The following is a 21,227-nucleotide window of genomic DNA, read 5'->3' as shown; positions in this document are numbered from 1 at the left end:
AGGCTTCGTCTACGGTACCATAAAAGATCATGTCCCAAATTTCATTGAATTATCTCCAAAATTGCGACCTGTAGTTTGATTACAAATTTTAAAAGCCCTATTCGAGGGGTTCAGTTGTATGGGGGCTAGGTGAAATAATGGACCGATGTTAACCATTTTCAATAGGCTTCGTCTACGATACCATAAAAGATCATGTGTCAAATTTCATTGAATTATCTCCAAAATTGCGACCTGTAGTTTGATTACAAAGATTACAACCCCTTTTGGGGGGTTTAGTTGTATGGGGGCTAGGTGAAATAAAGGGCCGATCACAATAGAAGATCATGTACCAAATTTCATTGAATTATCTTCAAAATTGCGACCTGTAGTTTGATTACAAGGTTTACATGGACGGACGGACAGACGGACAGACGGACGGACAGACGAACGGACAGACGGACGGACATAGCTAAATCGACTCAGAAAATGATTCTGAGCCGATTGGTATACTTTAAGGTGGGTATAGGACCAATATTATTGTGCGTTACAAACATCAGCACAAACCCAATATACCCTCCCCACTAAAGTGGTGTAGGGTATAATAATACTTTAGTATCGATATATTTATACGTTTTTGTAGTAAATTTTCAGATATTCCATTTTTGGCATCGGACAGTGCTACAAAGGCCATCGGGCTACCTAATTCTTAAATCGTCGAATGAGATTGTGATGACTGAATGAAAAGAATCAATCACCAAACTATAATTAATTGTATGTGCAAATTACATTTTGCAAATATCGAAAACAGGTGTCTTCAACAAGTAGGAACTGCGCGCGAAATTAATAAATCACGTTTCAACATATAGTTGAGTTTTATCGCGAAGAAACCTGGATATTTAGAAAAATGAATTTAAACATACATACAAATCGACGGACTGACAGACTGATATCTGTGATTCATCTTCACTATCTATAAAGAATCAGAATATATATACTTTACAGAGTCCCAAAATTATATTTGGGAAATTACAAAAGTAATGAAAATCACGAAATCTCGGTTTATGTTATCTTAGTTAACCACTGATTGCAATAACAAGGTGTTATTGCAATCCAGGGAAAACAGGAGCTAACGTGCCTCTAGTCTGTCAGGACTATAAAAGTGAAGTCACAGAGAACTGAACATATCTGGTACGATGGGAATCGTTTGGTCACAGGGTAGAGTTTCGTTCAATGTCTTGTGTCAGTTTGTTGGTTCCTTCGGAGAGAGCTCTTGGTGGTTGTAGTTAAACCCAAGTCGCGGAAAGCAAATGTGTTTTTAAAGAATGCTGTATGATGTAATCAATATTTCAGGATATGTTAGGTTCTATTGCCGTAAAAGCAGCAGAGAATAGAGTTGTTACTCTGATGGTAAATCTTGGGAATGAGTTGATAGCAATATAAATAATTCGAATACAGAATAAATCAGGGATATGCTGAGCTTACTAGCAGCTCACATACCCAATGAATGTATTGGATAAAAGAGCTGTATGATGTGTTGAATTGAAATGAATGTACTCAATTCATATTCGAGTGTTATCGATAACATTTGTCCTGTTATAAATATATTAGACATACCACTGTGTGTCTCCTGTGAATAAGAACTCATCTTTGGCTTATTTGATGGATTGGTAATTTTTACGTCTATAGCGGCTGTTGCTGAATCAACTAATGTCATTCCATATCGAAAGTTATGCAACGGGTCAGCGATGATCAGAGAATAGAAAGCTTAAGTACTCAAACAATGATGGGTTGATTTGTGGAGTGTAGACAGTATTACCAGTGTGTGTCATCTGCATAAGACTTGTCGCTACCGGCACCGGGTGGAAGGTTGCCTCTTGCTCTCCCTATGTTTGAAAAATAGCACCTACATAGAGGGAAAAGGAAATATGCACGCCTTGGTACCAAATTGACACCAAAGAGTTTATAATTTTTCAATAACTTCAGTTGTCAAAGTATATACATACGTACGACAACACTATGTAATGTTGACAACACAACGTTATCAACATTGCAACAATTCGTTGTCAAAATTGAAATTTTATAGACATCCATTGTCTAAATGTTAAGAAACGTGTTAAGCTCACTATTGGCAACAGATTGTTTGTCAATAGTGAGCTTACCACGTTTGTTAACATTAAGACAACGGATGTGTATAAAATTTAGATTTCGACAACGAATTGTTGCAATGTTGTCAACATTATATAGTGTACGTACATATATATATACTTTGACAACGGATGGTATTGAAAAAATATAAACAGTTTGGTGTCAATTTGGTACCAGGCGTGTATATTTCTTTTTTCCTCTATGTAGGTAGGTACCCGGTGTGTTTTCTGTAAAAAGGTTGGTGTTTACGTAAAGAACTCCGGGTTCAAACCCGTAGGTAAAGATTTTAAAATCCCAAAACGTGTAATGTTTGAACAATTTAATTCTCAAGCACTTCTTATATTCATCATGTACTTACAAATCTAGGGAACGATTTGTGTTTACATTCCTAGTATACACAGTTGTCCGATTACAGACGAAATGACATATTGCAGTAAGAACATTACAAACAACAGCAAAAAAAGAGCAACAAAAGTAGTAAACATTTGAGCATGCAAAAACCTCAAAGCAGCAAAATGAAAAAGTCTTCACCACTATGTATTTGCTGTGCAACAAGAAAATGCATTGGTTGCTGAAACATAATACTGTTACTGCAACAACAATAGCAACCATAACAAAAACAACATCATACATACTGAGCAGTGAATATTACCATTGCTTACAAAGTGTTATGTTGGCCATAGATGTTTAGGTTTTTTTCTTCTTTTTAATTTTCTTCTATGTCTCTTTATAGAATGCGTTCATTTTCATTATGTTCGATTGTTTTTGCGCGCTTAAAGTACTTTTGTGGTTTTTGTAGTTGCATTCATCACCATCATCATGTTTGCTTTTTTTGGAGTGTGGAAATATTTTTGCATGTTGCAGCTTAAAGAATTTTTGCTTTTCGCAATAAGCTGAGAGATTTTTAAAGGCTTACACTGAGTGGCAACGTTTTTTAAGTTACTCTCTGTGCCATAAATTCCGATAATGTAGCAATGGTCCAGAAATTAAAAATATGTACATATATCTTTCATAATAAATCTGCAATCTGAATTTGTTCGTGAAATTTCAAGAAAATATTCGCTTTTCGTCAGCATTGTATTTTAAGCCATTTGATTTATACAGTTCATCAGTCAACTCTGTCGTAATTTCAAAGTTATTTCAGTCATTGGTTTTTTTATGTGGGTGTGTGTGTGTGTCTCTGTAGTTACCGTTGTCCATTGCATTCGTATTTGCAATTGTGGTCAGTAATTTTCTTTTTCTTGTTCATGTGTTCCATGTGTTTGTGGATTTAGTGGGTGTATAGTTGTTAGATGATTTGAAGTCGGTTATACATATAGGTGTTCTCTAAGAGTCTTATAGGCGAGAGTATAATCATCAGGTTGACCATGTTGGTTTAGTGTTTTAATTAGTAGGTTGGTTTGATGAATATTTTAGGAAATACAGTTGTACATTTGGTGGCAATAGAAAAGGGTACTAAGTTAAATGAAAAGATTTTGATTAATTTAAAGACTTATATATCACGTGAAAAGTTTTGAATGCGATCTTATTCTGAAAATAATATGCTTGATTTTAAAAACAATATGGGGGACCAAGAGCTAAATACCTGGTGAGGTATTATCGCCAGTACTAGTGGACAATTTATTGACTTTAATATAGTTGTGATTGATTTCGACGACGTCCGCATATCGAAAAGGATGAACGACTAACAAGACGCATATCTTTAAGACTTACGGAGAAGGTCCTAAAAGGAAGGACTAATAATAATTCGCCCATCTTTTTAACGGTTTAATTGAATCGAATTACAAAGCCAGTTTCACTCCTATTCAAGAAATTTCAGCTTCATTCCTTAAGGTTGTTGTTGTTGTAACAGTTCGACTGTAGCCGATAGTTCTTTGTTTGCGGAGAAACTTTCGCTGAACAGCTGTCGGCGAGTTGAAAATCTTTGGCCAAGAAAGACTCGGGCCGTTCCGGATCGAAGATCCAATTGTCATAGGAACGCCTTAAGGTAGTAATTGTGAATGATAGGATGAGGTATATTTAGATATTTTGTTAACGATTTATTGTCTTCTATTCCTGGATAATGTTTGATATCGTAGCTAGGAGAATATGAGTAGCGTTTGGACAAAGATGATCCGTTTTATTTTGTTTATTCGTTAGAAATTTTATTTTCGCGAATGCTCTCGAGCATTAGACTTCATATCAATTTGGAAGTTTGAATTTGGTAAGAAAGCTAATTACTTTTTAGGAAGGCACGTTAAAAGCTTTAGTATATTTGTGAAATCAGTGAATTAGACTGTCATAATTGACAGTCATAGACTCTTTAATATCCCTCAATAAGCTGAGGATTGTTCCGGTTTTCTATTCATCATATCGATTTATATTTGCCGAACTAAAGCCCTTTCTTGATTATGTTAGGAAAAAGTTTGCATCTGGACTTATATATATAAATGTTTAACATTTCCATTATCTTTTGACTGATCTAGTTCAACAGGAAGGTGTCGATATATGTATATTTGTAATATATTTGTAACATTACTTCATACGTAAGGAGTATTGTATCTATCACCCTCTCTGCACTAATTCAGATCAAGTTAGTAAGGGTACCATACTAACTAAATCCGATTTTTCATTGTCGGAAATGAGTCAAAGATTTGCCTTTAAAGAATCGTATCAAATTTATCAGAAGTACCGATTACTTCTTAATGGTACCGCAAAGAGCCAAATGGTCTCTGACTAATCTCAAGTTTGTTAATAATAATGGTTTACCTCCGGTCACCTTTTTCTCTCATATAGTGCATATACCAATCTTCAGAAAACATAAACTCGAGAAACTGATAAACTACTTCAAATCAAAAACTACTCTTATGTTGACAATCTTTTATCTAAAATCTAGTAACACATACTACTCTAACTGTCACATATTTAAATAATATGCATGTAAAGGTACGGTAATAACACAATTACAATCACAAGCAATGACAATCAAAATAATCTTTTATTTAAATGTGTTGGTAGTAACAATTGAAGCGATTTTCTAAGGCTGCCAGTAGACAGTTGCTCTTTAACTTTCAAACGATTAACATTTAAAAGCGGAAGAAAATAACTAATTAAACTATTTAAGTTACAAAAAAAAAAAAAAGAAAACTAATTTGTTAAAAGAAAAAAATTAACACAAAATGTCTGATAAAGAAGAAAGTTATATACAAATGGAGGATCCACTCCAGCCGGCTACACCGACTTCGCACAGTAGTAGCGAGGAAAGAGTCGAAATGAATGTTTTAAATGGTGTCGAAGGTGGTGGTGGTGGTGGCGCTGTTAGCGAACTAACCAAACGTAGTAGCAGTAGTAGTGAACGTAATTTACCGCTACGCAGTTACAGTAAATGGTCACCCAGCGAACAGGGTGCTACCATAGTGTGGCGCGATCTTTGTGTCTATACAGCCGGTGAACATGGCACATCGGCGAGTTTGTATAATATGAAACGTATTATAAATAATTCAAATGGTGCTGTACAGCCGGGAAATTTAATGGCCTTAATGGGTTCGAGGTGTGTGTGTGTGTGTGAAAAGTGATCAAATTTTTTGAATCTATATTAGAAAGTAAATTTGCATTAAATTTCATAAACAAACTGCTATTTAACATAAACTTTGTGATTTATTAAAAAAGAAACCACACAAGTTTTTCGAAAATTATAAGAAACTTATCTAACAACTATATTCAAAACTCTCTATCTTAAAGAGAATTATAACTTATAAAATCGCAAAAACTATCTTGGTTTCTGTAAAAACAGATGTGTAATTGTTTGCTAAATATTTTGCCATCGAAATTACATTTTCATTTAAATCTAAGATAGATATTATTGAATATAATCACTCGCTATTAATAAGCATTTCCGATAGCATTCTCTATTGTGGTTTAATAGTTAAATATTTGGTTTTCTGCAATATGTTTGCAGCTTAAATACATTAGTGTTATCATATCAATATGCTTACATCCGTTACATTAATAAATATTTTGTTTGAATTTTCTATGGATTCAGAATATATTTTAGTTTTCTCTATTTATCATGAATCATGATGCATTTTTATGTAAGAGCCAAATTCCCAATAATGTTTTCAGCTATACGTTGTATAAGAATGAGTTATTAAACCCAACAGTTCTGGGTATACTACTCTTCAACTGGTGCTAAGATAAATTATTTTCGTTAAAAGGCACTTATATATGTAGTTGCTGTATTTGAACTGGATTATACTTATATCTAGATATATTGTCTCCTTCGAAACTACAGGGTATCATGACATATACATACCTATTGATTTTCATAGTATCATATTTTCTTCAATATATATTTCCACTGACAAACGACACAGAAACATTTTAAGTAACTTCCAATATCTTTACAAATATGAAGTAGAGAAGAATCATCATTATCTTTATAAAGTACAAGTTTGAGTATATATCTAGGTATATATGATAAATTTACTAGTACTTGTTTAGAGTGTAATAGATATGTCTCTTGTTGTTGGTGTTTATATTCAAGAGATATATATGTACTTTGTTTGATATTATTTATAAGTTCATCCTCATGTCTTGAGAGTTTTGTTATTGGGATTATTCTGCAAAAGAATAAGAAGTACTAGTAGTGGAAGAAGACAAAAAAAAAGAAAAGAAATAAATATAAATAACAAAATAAGTAATAGTTATTCACAAGTATTACTTACACTTATATAGCAAGTATACAGTAATTGAAATGAGTATGGGTTTTACAGAGATAATGGATTTGATCAAAACATTCAATACCTATAAAGGTTAGGTTTCGTAGGATGCTAGCAATTTTAACAGAACAATCGGAGGTCATTTGGATCATTGTTATGCCATTACAATTATCTCTCTCAACCACTATATTTCAAAATTGTATAAGATTCTTTAGTAATAGATCTTTGAGAGAGTATAGATCATGAAGGGCTACATACCAAGTTATGTTAATCTATCTCCCATTTAACGGCCCTGTTCGAATTTATCGCTAGACTTTTTGCGAAGCAGTTTCGTCCAAATATATTCTAGTTTCAGAATACTCTCATAAACAAGAACTCATATCATCTCGACATGATGTTGTCTGAATAGGAACTAGGAATGAATGACCTTTAGAAGACATTTCAAAACTATTACTTTAAAGCTGATAAAGAATAGTAAGGCAAGCTAGGATATGTAAATTGAACCAGATATATGAACCAGAACAGGTCATGTGAAACCTATGTATTTAGCGAACAATATTAGGTTTAAGATCTCATCTCATTCTTTAGGTTTTCCTCTGTGTCAGAACTTCTCTGTTAAACTCGAAACAAAACCTTAATTTCATTTATACTTACCCTTTTCACTCTCCTTTAGAATTATATCTCCTTATACAAATATGTTCTGATATATTAAGTTCCACATGCAGAAGAACATTACCCCCTCCCCAAACTTAAATATCAATCTGGCAGACTTTATTCAAATAATCCCTAGTGTAGGTGTCTGTATTGTTAACGAGAGAAAAGTAGTTTCACGTATTTGTGAAACGTACATCAGTAGTCAGTTTGACATGAAAAATATTTTTCAATGAACTGTAAATGTTTGAAAACTATTGAAGCGCAAATTTCGTTTTCTAAAAAAAACAACAACAGCATTGTCTTTTCTTCTTTACACAAATACTTACAAGCATGCATGCAACACGTAACACAGACGCAAAGATTCAATTCTTATTTATGTATGTATATTGTATTATTTTATATTTATCATGTTGCATACGAAATACACTGAGAACTCTTGTGGCAGTTTAGGTACTGAAAGGAATTTTTGAATTATAGTGCAGCTCATTTTGGATCCCATGCAGTAAATGAAACTATGGATTGACTAGTCTATGGAATTTTATAGTTTCTAGTCTATGGACTAGTCTATTGATTATTCTATGGACTAGTCTATCGAGTAGTCTACTGAAAAGTCTATGGATTAGTCTATTACTAGATTAAGCATTAGTCTATGAACTAGTCTATGGACAAGTCTATTGACTATTCTGTGGATAGCCTATTACCTAGTCTATGGACTAGTATATTGACTATTCTGTGGACTAGCCTATTGACTAGTATATGGACTAGCCTATTGACTAGTATATGGACTAGTCTATTGACTAGACTATGGACCAGTCTATTGACCAGTCTATGAACTAGTCTACTGACTAGTCTATGAACTAGTCCACTGACTAGTCTACTGACTAGTCTATTGACTAGTCTATGGACTAGTCTATTGGCTAGTCCATTGACTAGTCTATTGGCTAGTCTATTGACTAGTCTATTGGCTAGTCTATTGACTAGTCTATTGAATAGTCTATTGGCTAGTCTATGGACTAGTCTACTGACTAGTCTATGAACTAGTCTATTGACTAGTCTATGGACTGGTCTATTGACTAGTTTATGGACTAGTCTATTGACTAGTCTATGGACTAGTCTATAGACTAGTCAATAGCTTAGGATTAGCTTATTGACTAGTCTATTGACTAGAGTATTGACTAGTCTATTGACAAGAGCATTGACTAGTGTGTTGATTAGTGTATTGACTAGTCTATGGACTAGACTTTGGACTAGTCTATGGACTAGTCTATGGACTAGTCTATGGACTAGTCTATGGACTAGTCTATGGACTAGTCCATGGACTAGTTTATTGACTAGTCTATGGACTAGTTTATTGACTAGTCTATGGACTAGTTTATTGACTAGTCTATGGACTAGTTTATTGACTAGTCTATGGACTAGTCTGTGGACTATTGTATTGACTATTCTATTGATTAGTCTATTGACTAACCTGTTGACTAATCTATTGGCCAGTATATTGACATATTTGGATCCCAGGTAGTAAATGAAACCATAGACTAGTCTATTTTTTTGGTTTCTAGTCTATTGACTAGTCTGTGGAATAGTCTATTGACTAGTCTATTGAAATATTTGGATCGCAGGCAGTAAATGAGACATTATTCTAGTCTATGGAATTTTTTGGTTTCTAGTCTATTGACTAGTCTGTGGACCAGTCTATTGCCTAGTCTATTAACCAGTCTATTGACTAGTATATTGACTAGTCTATTGGCTAGTCTATTGACTAGTCAATTATTCGAGCTTGTAGTCTATGGACTAGTCGTTTAACTAGTCTATTGACTAGTCTATGGACTAGTCTATTGACCAGTCTATGAACTAGTCTACTGACTAGTCAATGAACTAGTCTACTGACTAGTCTATGGACTAGTCTATTGACCAGTCTATGGACTAGTCTATTGACCAGTCTATGAACTAGTCTACTGACTAGTCAATGAACTAGTCTACTGACTAGTCTATGGACTAGTCTATTGACTGGTCAATGGACTAGTATATTGACTAGTCTATGGACTAGTCTATTGACTAGTCTATGGACTAGTTTATTGACTAGTCTATTGACTAGTCTATTGACTAGTCTATTGACTAGTCTATTAAATAATCTATTGGCTAGTCTATGGACTAGTCTATTGACTAGTCTATGGACTAGTCTATTGACTAGTCTATGAACTAGTCTATTGACTAGTCTATGGACTGGTCTATTGACTAGTCTATGGACTGGTCTATTGACTAGTCTATGGACTAGTCTATTGACTAGTCTATGGACTAGTCTATGGCCTAGTCTATAGACTAGTCAATAGCTTGGGATTAGCTTATTGACTAGAGTATTGACTAGTCTATTGACAAGAGCATTGACTATGTAGTGTATTGACTAGTGTGTTGATTAGTGTATTGACTAGTCTATGGACTAGTTTATTGACTAGTCTATGGACTAGTCTGTGGACTAGTCTATGGACTAGTCTGTGGACTATTGTATTGACTATTCTATTGATTAGTCTATTGACTAGCCTGTTGACTAATCTATTGGCCAGTCTATGGACTAGTCTATTGACATATTTGGATCCCAGGTAGTAAATGAAACCATAGACTAGTCTATGGAATTTTTTGGTTTCTAATCTATTGACTAGTCTGTGGACTAGTCTATTGACTAGTCTATTTATTAGTCTATTGAAATATTTGGATCGCAGGCAGTAAATGAGACATTATTCTAGTCTATGGAATTTTTTGGTTTCTAGTCTATTGACTAGCCTGTGGACCAGTCTATTGCCTAGTCGATTGCCTAGTCTATTGACCAGTCTATTGACTAGTCAATTATTCGAGCTTGTAGTCTATGGACTAGTATGTTGACTAGTAGCCCATGGAAAAGTATGCTGACTATTTAAGATCACGCTAGTGACTATTCTAGTTTCTAGTATATTGACTGAACTAGATTATTGACTAGTAGATGGACTAGTCTATTGACTAGTTTATGGTCTATTGTGTATTCTATTGAATAGTCTATTGATTAGACTATTGTCTAGCCTATTGACTAGACTATTGGCTAGACTATTAACAAGTTTATGAACTAGTCTATGATATAGTTTATTGACTTCTATTCAGAAATTCTATTGACTAGTCAAGTTACTTATTTGTTAATTTAAGTATTTTTCTTAACGTACCTGTTAATATAGGACATGGTGTACATGTGTACATTTTCTAAACTAACAACATCTTTCAAATGTAATCTTTTTAAGCCCATATTGTTGAGCCAATGAAAATTCCTTGGTGAAATTACACAAATATATATTATTGTTATAACATTTTGGAAGAATTTTAAGTCAATCATTGCAGGCAATCTGAAATGAAAATGCCTTAGTTCAATGGCTTTTCATCGAAGCAGTAGTGTAGTAGTAGCATAAATTGTTAGAATTTTCGCACTAAATTATTCAATTTCAATTTCATAGATTAATGATGTTTACATACTTTTTGCAAGGATTTTTTTTCGGGTATGAATTCCATGATTTGGTAATTTTATTCGAAGAAATATTTTGGGAAAAAATGTACGATATACATATATGCATACATGCTATACGTATACATACTACATGCTGCATTTGTAAACATGTTATGAGAAGAATTTTACCAATTTTTTTTTGCTTTTTGTCAGTTTAAGTTTAGAACAGTTTGCGGAAAAATAACATTAATTAATTTAATCCGAATTTCAAAGAAGAAAATGGGTTCATTGGGAATTAGCATTTTTTTATATTTCTTGGAATTTCTCCATTTGAAATGGTTGTTACATTTCTTCCTACAATTAGGGCAGGAAAATAGAAAGCAACCACTAAGTGTAACTGGACGCTGCTTACAACCTTGATAAGTTCCGACTATATCGGATTATACGCTTCTATATTCTATCTATTTTCAGCCTTTTGATAGAAGAATCTAAAGCTACTTTATGTAATTCTTTCCCCAATATCTCCATATTTTCCAGCTCAATAAGAATCCAATGAAAATAGCAGAGAGATCACGCAGAGAAAGCTTTTGATTCATAATTTTGCAGTTGCCTATAGTATGATAGTATTCTATTAATCACGTGACCATACTATATTGCCAAATTAATGTGCAAAATATAAAATGAACCTTCAACCCCATATCCAAACTTTCAAGGTCTTCAAAAATAAGATATGCCAAATTAATGCATAAAAATAAAAACATTTTTAAATTTTATAACACCTAACATAAAAACTAAATTACTTTTCTCTCTAAATGAATCTAAAATAGTTAAATTTCAAAAAAATGCGGAATTAAATTCTTCGTAATAATTATGCATGTTTGCCTTCTTTTTCTTCACATCTTATCAATGTATCTCAGCTATAGATACCTTAATTCATTATTTTTATCTCCAAAAGATCAAGTACAAATTTCACACATCTTATTGTGCAAGCAGAAATTCTTTACGATAAGATAAAATTCATATTTCGTTGTTTGTTATTATTTACTTTTGAGATTTCTAATGACTTTTATTTGAATGCATAATAAAAAAGAAGTTAAATTATGGTTTTGTGATTAAACAAAAAAAAAAAAATAATAATAATAATAATAAGATGTGTAATGTAATAGTTTTCAATTATAGAGACGTGCACTTACAGAGAATTACCCGTGTGTGTCATGCAACATTGTAATGAATGATAAATGTTTGAGCTCTAAATAAACATTGTAACCCAGTGAACATTTTTATATGAAAATGTGCATATATGAAAAAAATATATATATATTTGATATTGAAATATTAGGAGAATGACTTAAAACTGTCGGATTCAAAACAGATGGCCTATCTGAAACAATTTATTCATTTGATTCCAGAATTGGAAGAAAAATTCAAAGAATATGAAAGTGTAATATTTCATCATGAGAACGCTCGACCACTAAGTCAGCCCAACTTATACTCCAGATCGCTCTATGCCTAAGTATTATTTCCTACAATCGTTTCACAACACTCTCTCTGGTATAGGAAGCTGGAAACATCACTAAATCTTTGGAAGTATGAATCGAGTTAGTTCTACCCTGGCCTATTTGGTTATGACAAATTCTGATGTATTGGCTATGACCAGTTTGTTTAAATCCCTAAAAAGGTCTTATGATGAGTTCTTCAGTGAAGGAAATGGTTTCAAAGTTTTTTTAAGTATTGTTGAATCTTCTGTCTGAGTTTAGCAAAGGCAAAGCTTTTGTAAATCAATTTCTAATTGCTATTGACCTCTACAGCGATTGTTGGATCTTCTGTCAAGTCAAGTTATAAAATTCGGAGTTTATGTGCCAGTTCAAAGTTGTATTTTTTAACTTCGTTTTCGTTGTATTGTTTGGATTAATTATGTCTTTAATCCAGGACGTTACTATGTAGATTTAAGTGTATTACCAGCTGTTAGACTTCGAATGCCCCTTTTCTTTTCATTCAAATATAAAGCGTTCTCCCCCAAAAACTCTAAGTACAGTTATCGAACTATTGAAGTTGTTTATGGTAATTGCCATTATGCACTAGTATAGTTGGATAATGTTGGCGTGAAGTAGAAGACACGTTGCAAAATTCACCAATCTAGGCATTTCGAAAGTCTGAATTGTGCTCATCAAATCCATTTTCGTAAAAATTCAGGCCAAATTCAGTAACTTTATGTTGTGATACATTACGAACTATTGGACTTTGTTGATGATATTTATATTTCAAAGAAAATTGAAGGTATACTTCAAGTTCTTTAAAATCTCAATAAACTATATAAGTTAGATATTGTGTAACACAAGTCACGATACAAAATCTTCCAAGTTATAGTTTACAAAAGTCTGAGTTCCTTTGCAAGTTGGAAGTTGGAATCCTTTTCAAATTTGGTTTCGTGATGTAAACTAGTTCGAATCAATAGTGCAGACAGTTATAAAGTCACACTATGCTATATCTTATGATAATTGCATCGTCAGCTGCTGAATTTCATAGAGTAATTTTTTAATTTTCCAAAAATAAAGAGTTTTCTTACAAACCATCCAATGAGCTGTCAATTGGAGTTCACCAAGTGAAATTTTACGATATTGTTAATTTTGTGGAACTTGGTGGAAGAGTAATGTCGTGTCTCAAAGTTGTCTGCATGTAGTATATTGTCACTCGGTCTTTTCAAAATGCAACTTCCATGATCATTGCTTTTAACTTCTGAATGAGATAGATCTTGAAAATCTTAGATATTATTGTTCAGCTATAAATTAAATGTCTCAGATTGTCTTGAACATTTTAGAAATAGAGTTGTTGGTTTCTGTATCTGGTTCTGATCTATTATAATCAATGATTGTTGATCGAACCGAAACCTTAAAGTGACTAATTTAAGTATGACATAAAATGGCAGAAATGCACACAAATTGTTCAATAAGAAACACAATCTATATCCAAAGACCAAAGTGTACATTTCTATAGGATTGAGCAATGCTGACACGGACTTTCATCATATCCGTCCACTTTCATATAACGTCTCAAATATGGCCAAAAATGGAGTTTTTTTTTAAACTTTAGGATACGATATCTCGAAACCCGGTTGTAAAGTTTTTCAAATTTTAGGGCACGATATCTTGATAGAGAAATTCTGAGTCCAGATTCAAAATGTATACTTTGGTTTCTGAGTTAAAAACTTCGTATAAGGACACGATATCTCGAAAACACAATGTGATGAAAAAGTTCAGAGTATTTAAAATTTTAGGACATGATATCTTGAAATCCTGAATTTGAGTTAGAAACTAGTTAGTCTGTAGCAAAAGACATGTTCATAGACAAAGGTATAGACAGAAATTTATCTCTTTGAATTAATTGATCTTATGGAATCACAAAATAATACGATTATTTCATGGTAGTGGCACCATTTAAATATATTATTCTAGATTTTTGCCGATCATGTTGATCACTTTTTTTGAAATACAATGCATTGACCCCATTTCCAAAAAAAGTTTTTTGTACCTTAAACAATTTTACTGATAAAAACATTTTGTTTGATCTATTTTTGCAGTGGTTCAGGAAAAACAACATTAATGTCTGTGCTTGCATATCGCCAACCAGGTAATTAAAGTTCAAATTTTCTTATTTAAACAATCTACAGACGTACTAACTCTAGCAATAGTAACGCTAATGATAAGATAATTAAAAATAATTTGTATATTTTGGGTAATTTCTAGTTGGTACCGTGGTTCAAGGTGATATTCTTATCAATGGCCGACGTATTGGACCATTTATGCATCGTATAAGTGGTTTTGTTTATCAAGATGATTTATTTAATGGATCACTTACCGTGGCCGAACATATGCACTTTATGGTAGGAGAAGTTTTTCTCTTTATAAATTATTTTTAATATATTTACATATTTCAGGCTCTCTTACGTTTAGATCGTCGTGTTAGCAAGCAGGAACGTAAACTTATAATACAAGATCTTTTGGAACGTACGGGACTATTGGGTGCTTCTAATACACGTATTGGTTCGGGTGATGATGAAAAAGTGTTATCGGGTGGTGAACGTAAACGTTTGGCCTTTGCAGTGGAGTTATTGAACAATCCGGTAATACTATTTTGTGATGAACCCACAACAGGTTTGGATTCTTACAGTGCTCAGCAGTTGGTGCAAACTCTATACGATTTAGCCAAAAAGGGTACCACTATCTTATGCACTATTCACCAGCCCTCTTCACAATTGTTTGATATGTTTAATAATGTTCTGTTTTTATCGGAGGGCAGAGTGGCTTTCACTGGTTCACCACAAAATGCTTTGGATTTTTTTGCTCAAAATGGTTATAGATGTCCAGAGGCCTATAATCCGGCCGACTATTTAATTGGTGTACTGGCCTCCGATCCCGGCTATGAACAGGCTTCCCAAAGATCAGCTCAATATTTGTGCGATTTATTCGCTGTAAGTTCTGCCGCCAAACAGAGAGACATGTTGGTGAACTTGGAAATACATATGGCTGAAAGTGGTGATTATCCTTTTGACAAGGAAGTTAATTCATTTCGTGCTGCTTCTTGGTATTTAAAATTACATGTCATCTGGTATAGATACACACTTACACTACTGCGTGATCCTAAACTACAGTGGCTGAGATTCTTTCAGAAAATGGCCATGGCCATTATAATTGGAGCTTGTTTTGCCGGTACCACGGTATTGGATCAAATGGGTGTTCAAGCTGTTCAGGGCACACTCTTCGTTATGATATCTGAAAATACTTATCATCCCATGTATTCGGTGTTGAATGTCTTTCCTCAAGGATTTCCTTTATTCATGCGTGAAACACGTTCTGGCATGTATTCCACAGCTCAGTATTATATTGGCACTGTGTTGGCTATGGTAAGATAAGACGAGTAATTAAATGATGATGACTTGATACATTAATTAAAATTCGTATTTGCATGCATCTTTATTGTCTGGTGGCTGGCTGACTGGCTGACTGTTGATTGCATGCTGTTAATATTTGTTTTTTTTTCTTCTTTTTGGCACGTTTATTATCTAGCTGCCGGGCATGATTATAGAACCATTTCTATTTGTTGTCATTTGTTATTTTATCGCTGGTTTGCGACCAACATTTTATGCATTTTCTATAACAGCCATGGCCGTTGTACTGGTGATGAATGTGGCTACAGCATGTGGTTGTTTCTTTTCGACGGCCTTCGATTCGGTACCACTGGCCATGGCATACTTGGTGCCGGTCGATTATATATTCATGATAACATCTGGCATCTTTATTCAAATCAGGTAAATAAAAAGAAGAATATGTGTTAGTGTATATGTTACTGTAGTCTAAGCTAATTGCAAAACCCCCAAAAATATGCTTTGTTTCAATACTGTTTTCTATATATTTCAATGTATATGTATGTGTGTTTTTGTCTGTTGTAAACCATTTAATATCATGATCTTTGTGTAAAACACTTAATTATCCTTGTCGTCCTGCTGTTTTTATACCCTACACCTTTGTGAGAAGGGTATATGTATAAGTTAGTCATTCCGTTTGTAATATCTATAATATTATTTTCTGACCCTATTCTGGATCCTTATAGATAGTGGAGTCAATGTATGTATGTCTGTCTGTCTATCTGTCCGTCTCTGTTCCCCCCGGGGGCATGTTACCTTGGAGAAATCTCCATCTTGGTGTTATTGCAATATCCCGGGGAAAAGAGGTGCTGCCAATACCTCTAGTCTGCCGGGACTATAAACTGATGATGATCAAATGTATCCTCGGCCTTTCCTTGGAATGATTTGGTGCGACGGGTGGCCAGTTGTCTGCAGGACTTTTTCCTGTCTGGTCAGTTGCTTGAGGTTCCTTCGGGATCCACGTACATAGTGACTTTGGTTTATACCCAAATTCGCTGGAAGAGACAGTTGGCTTGATTTGATTTACGGTTAAGTAATATCTACAAACCACAGGATGGGCTGTGGAATACAATGTTGGGAATGAGTTGATAATGAAGAGATTTATCATTAAAATGATGTGTTGACTGTTGGATATGATGTATCTAATGGATGAGATGGATGGCCAGCTTAGACGGTTGTGTCGGAAGAGATGGAAGTGTTATGTAGACGGATGGAGTTGAGAAGATTAAAGAATTGCTGAGATCGGGGGAGTGAAGATGATGGTTTCGAGTTTTGCTGCATACTTAAGTATGATTGATGGTTTTTGAGCGATGGAGAGGTGGAAGTTGAATCTTTGTTTTATCGTCAATTTTCCTTCATGTTTGCGTGTGTTTGGAGTTTGCTATTATCATGCTTAGCACAAAGCAATAGGTCCTAATGACCACTGAAATAAGTGTTGTCATGTTAATATGGAGTCCGTGATTCAGTCTGCCCTAGGTGCTGTTGCCGAATCAACAGAGCTTTGTAATGTGGTTGTGCGACTGATGGTCGCACATGAGCGGATCGTTAGAGGATGGAGACGGTACGACGTCGCTCATGACTATGCATATACCTGTTCTTCTGTATCGGTGTATTTCCCGAGATTATGGATTCAACATGAGCAATATTGGGGTCTTCGTTGACTCCTCTCTTTCGATTTGTCTGGTACTCTTCACCTTGTCTTGGTAGCTTGCTACCTGTCTTTCTGCAACGTGATCACTTGGAAAGAGATCAGATTGCTCGAAATCTTCAGCAAAGTGCACCTGAGTGGTCCTTCTCTTCTTGGGAAGCTGCTCAGGGGCGAGTGGTGGACTGTTCTAAGTCCACCCAGTGGTTGAAAAAAGACCACCGTGAAAAATTGCCGTCAAGTCAGTTGTTCACGTTAAGCACATTGACATTCTTGTCCGTCTGTATGTCTGTTGAAATCAATTGTCGGGATCCAATAAACGTATGAGTGGTTGTATGTTGGTTTTATTGCTTTGAGTATTTTGTGGACTTTGTTTCACTTGACGTTAGTTGTTGTTGTTTTGTTTTGTGGTTGCTAAAGTAACGGTAGATTTGGAAAATATAAAATAAACTTATTTTAAACACACTATGGTGAAGGGTATCTAAGATTCGACATAACCGTTTATAGATGCCTTACTTGTTTTCGTTGTGATTTTGCAAAAAAAAAAAACTTCCATTTAATATGTTTTTCTCTTATTTTCCAGTACATTGCCTATAGCTTTTTATTGGACACAATTCTTATCATGGATGTTGTATGCAAATGAAGCCATGACTGCTGCCCAATGGACTGGTATTACAAATATCAGTAAGTAATTTTTTTTTTTTGGTTTGTAACATAATTACAGTTTTTCTGTGATAATATTTGTGCAAAGTTGAAATTGAACCTCTATGAATAGGAGGGTTAAAAAGTAAAAGGTTTGATGAAAAGATATTGAGTTTTACTTATGAACAATTAGTTAGAGATTTTCTACTTTCACTATGGGATTTTTAGATATTTTTCGTTTAAACTCTATATTCCTTTTTTCAAGAGGTCAAAAAAGTATCTAAATTATGTGAGAGATTTCATTTTAAGCCTCCCGAAGTGATGATACATCAAATAGGCATAAAAGGTTGAAATGTCTGAATGTGGATTCTGGTCTATCATGTCTGAATGTGGATTCTGGTCTCAATATATATCCTTCTTTTCTATGTGTACTCCTTCAATAGTTCATACGCAGAAAAACAAACATGTTTAAAATTATGATTGTACATTAAACATGTTATGGTTATTGTAACTATTTTAAAATATGTATCATATTATGATTAAATACAGCTGCAATATTTTATCATAATAATTTCTTATTTATCATAACATTGTCATGCATGATCATATTATTATCCAAAATGATCATAATATGACCCAAGTTTAGTTGTTAGAACAATAACTATGTTTCTGTGAATCATATTAAAAGTTGTAATTACCATGAACAATCAAATGTTTACAGTAAGTAAAATATTGTTAAAATCTAATTAAAATAACAATTATATGTTTTTGATAACAGTATATGAAACATAGTATAGTTGTAGTAGCCATGACTTTTGACTTAATTACTTTTTTTTCGAAGTCAATAATAACAAATGTAATTTTGTTACTTAAGTTAACAAAAACTCATCTCTTAGTAGTCATAAGGTTTAATTCCCTTTAAATAATATGCCCCTAAAAAGTTAATTATTTTACAGACATTTATGTTTTCCTAGAACATGCCACACATTTAATTTATTACAAAGAATTAATTTAATTGTGTGTATTTCGTTTCTTTTTGTCTACAGCTTGCTTCGAAGAAAGTGAAAATTTGCCATGTTTTCATACGGGTCAAGATGTTCTAGATAAATACAGTTTTAAGGAGGCCAATATCTTGCGCAATCTCTTGGCTATTGTTGGTATTTACTTTGGATTTCACGTTTTGGGCTATTATTGCTTGTGGCGTAGGGCGCGTAAGATATAAGCGAAACAAAATAGTACTCCTGCAGAATACTTTCTGGTTATATTGTATAAAATTAAGAACAATTAAAGTATAACAAATTAAGTCTATGTGTATTTGTATGTTAAACAAATTTACATGCATACATATTTGTTTTTTTGGTACTGATTTATAGCAAACATTTATAAAAAGAAAAAAAAAATATAATTTGAAATAAAATATTTAACATTAATTTTTATGATTATTATTTGAAACGAAAGGTATAACTGTTTGTCTGTCTGTCTGCGGTATTGTGTCTATTGTGTTTTCATCTCCAAATCAAATAAATTAACATTCGCAACGTAGTCATTGCAAATGAATAAGAATTTATTTAACGCCACGAAAAGAAATTTATTTGCCATCATCAATTTTATGCTTCTTTTACTCTAGAGAAATGTTATAATAAGCAGATACAGGCATGAAATTTTATATTCGCCTTTTTGGGATTTTATTAAGCAACATTTTATTTAATCTTTAAATAAATAAATACCCATTATAAGAGCATTAATAAACTGTATTTTTATAACTAACCTTCACCTTCGTGGAAAGGCTATATATAAGTTTGTCATTTCGTTTGTATTTTATATAATATAATTTTCCGACCCTATAAAGTATATATGTATGTATATTCCGAGTTCTTATAGCGGAGTCGTTTAAGTTATGTCCGTCTGTCTGTCTGTCTGTCTGTCTGCCTGTCTGTCTGTCTGTCTGTCTGTCTGTCTGTCTGTCTGTCTATCTTTCTGTCTGTCTGTCTGTCTGTCTGTCTGCCTGTCTTTCTGCCGGTCTGTCTTTCTGCCTGTCGTCCGTCTGTCTGTTTGTTGAAATCAGTTTTCTGAAGACCCCAGATATCTTATGGACCCTAATCTTCAACAATTCTGTCTGACATGCTTTCGAGAAGTTTCATATTTAACATCAGCAAACAAATCGGCTAGTAAGTAACGGAGATATGAGCAAAAATCCGACACAACCTCAGAAAATTTCATAAAAAATAGAGAGTTTTGGTGCATGCATAGACAAAAATAATAAACAAACAACAACAACATACAACATCAAAATTTTTGTCTTGTACTTGTTTTTTTGTAAAAACAAAGCCCATTTAGAACAACAGGTTACGAATGAAGTTATGTGTTGTTATTTATTACGTTTCCATTCTTCAAAAGGTACTTTTTTATTCAATAATATTAAACCTAGAAACATTAAATTAAGCATGTATGGCCCGGAGTAAAAGAGAATATATAAAAGACTAAAGAATATATAAAGGACTTTTTAGTACTTTTTTTCCTTCAAAGGGTACTTTTTTATAATATTAAACCTAGAAACATAAAATTAACTATTAAGAGTCCTAAGTTAATGAAAATCTGTAGGAAAGGATTTTTGCTACCTTTTTCCTTCTATGAGTGAATTTGATCCTAGCCTACATACAAAGTCCCCTTCAGAAAATGACTTGAATGTCCACAATTTACTTATAAACACTACTATCACGATGAAATTTGGCACAAATAAGTTTTACATACAAATACGTCTAATATACTACTATATATCCAAAAATCAGCATAATTAAGTTTGTTATAATTATAAATAACACTGTCGATTTTCGTAATGATCGGGCCTCATTTAACCCTAGCCCCTAAACAAAGTCCCCTTCAGAAAATGACCGGAATGTCCACATGTCCATAGTATCACGTTGAAATTTGACACAAATAAATTTTATATAAACATAATTCACAAGTATCGACTAAATTACTGCCCTAGCCCCATACGACCGGACTATCCGATTTGGGGCTTTTATCTCTTAACTACATCTTATGTACTACTTAAGTATACCAGTCGGCTGAGAATCACTT

At 33.5% G+C, this 21,227-nt stretch overlaps 1 protein-coding gene across 1 annotated transcript; it reads left to right on the top strand.

Moving 5' to 3' along the window:
- The first annotated feature begins 5,164 nt into the window (after positions 1-5,164).
- LOC119613426 (protein scarlet) lies at positions 5,165-19,557 on the top strand. Its single transcript, XM_037969444.1, has 7 exons — positions 5,165-5,653; positions 14,516-14,565; positions 14,682-14,818; positions 14,873-15,838; positions 16,002-16,243; positions 18,088-18,188; positions 19,193-19,557. The coding sequence occupies exons 1-7, from the start codon at positions 5,283-5,285 to the stop codon at positions 19,366-19,368; spliced, it is 2,043 nt and encodes a 680-aa protein (XP_037825372.1). The 5' UTR covers positions 5,165-5,282; the 3' UTR covers positions 19,369-19,557.
- Positions 19,558-21,227: the final 1,670 nt, after the last annotated feature.

Source organism: Lucilia sericata, unplaced genomic scaffold (assembly GCF_015586225.1).
Source record: "Lucilia sericata isolate MDLA Ls3-8-SP2 unplaced genomic scaffold, ASM1558622v1 Contig002114F_arrow, whole genome shotgun sequence".
Lineage (NCBI taxonomy): Eukaryota > Metazoa > Arthropoda > Insecta > Diptera > Calliphoridae > Lucilia > Lucilia sericata.
This window is presented reverse-complemented; position numbering and strand designations above follow the sequence as displayed.

Coding starts and splice junctions, on each gene's coding strand:
- LOC119613426 (XM_037969444.1), top strand. CDS start 5,283: ATGTCTGATAAAGAAGAAAGTTATATACAAATGGAGGATCCACTCCAG. Junction 5,654..14,515: donor ATGGCCTTAATGGGTTCGAG/GTGTGTGTGTGT, acceptor CTATTTTTGCAG/TGGTTCAGGAAAAACAACAT. Junction 14,566..14,681: donor GCTTGCATATCGCCAACCAG/GTAATTAAAGTT, acceptor GGTAATTTCTAG/TTGGTACCGTGGTTCAAGGT.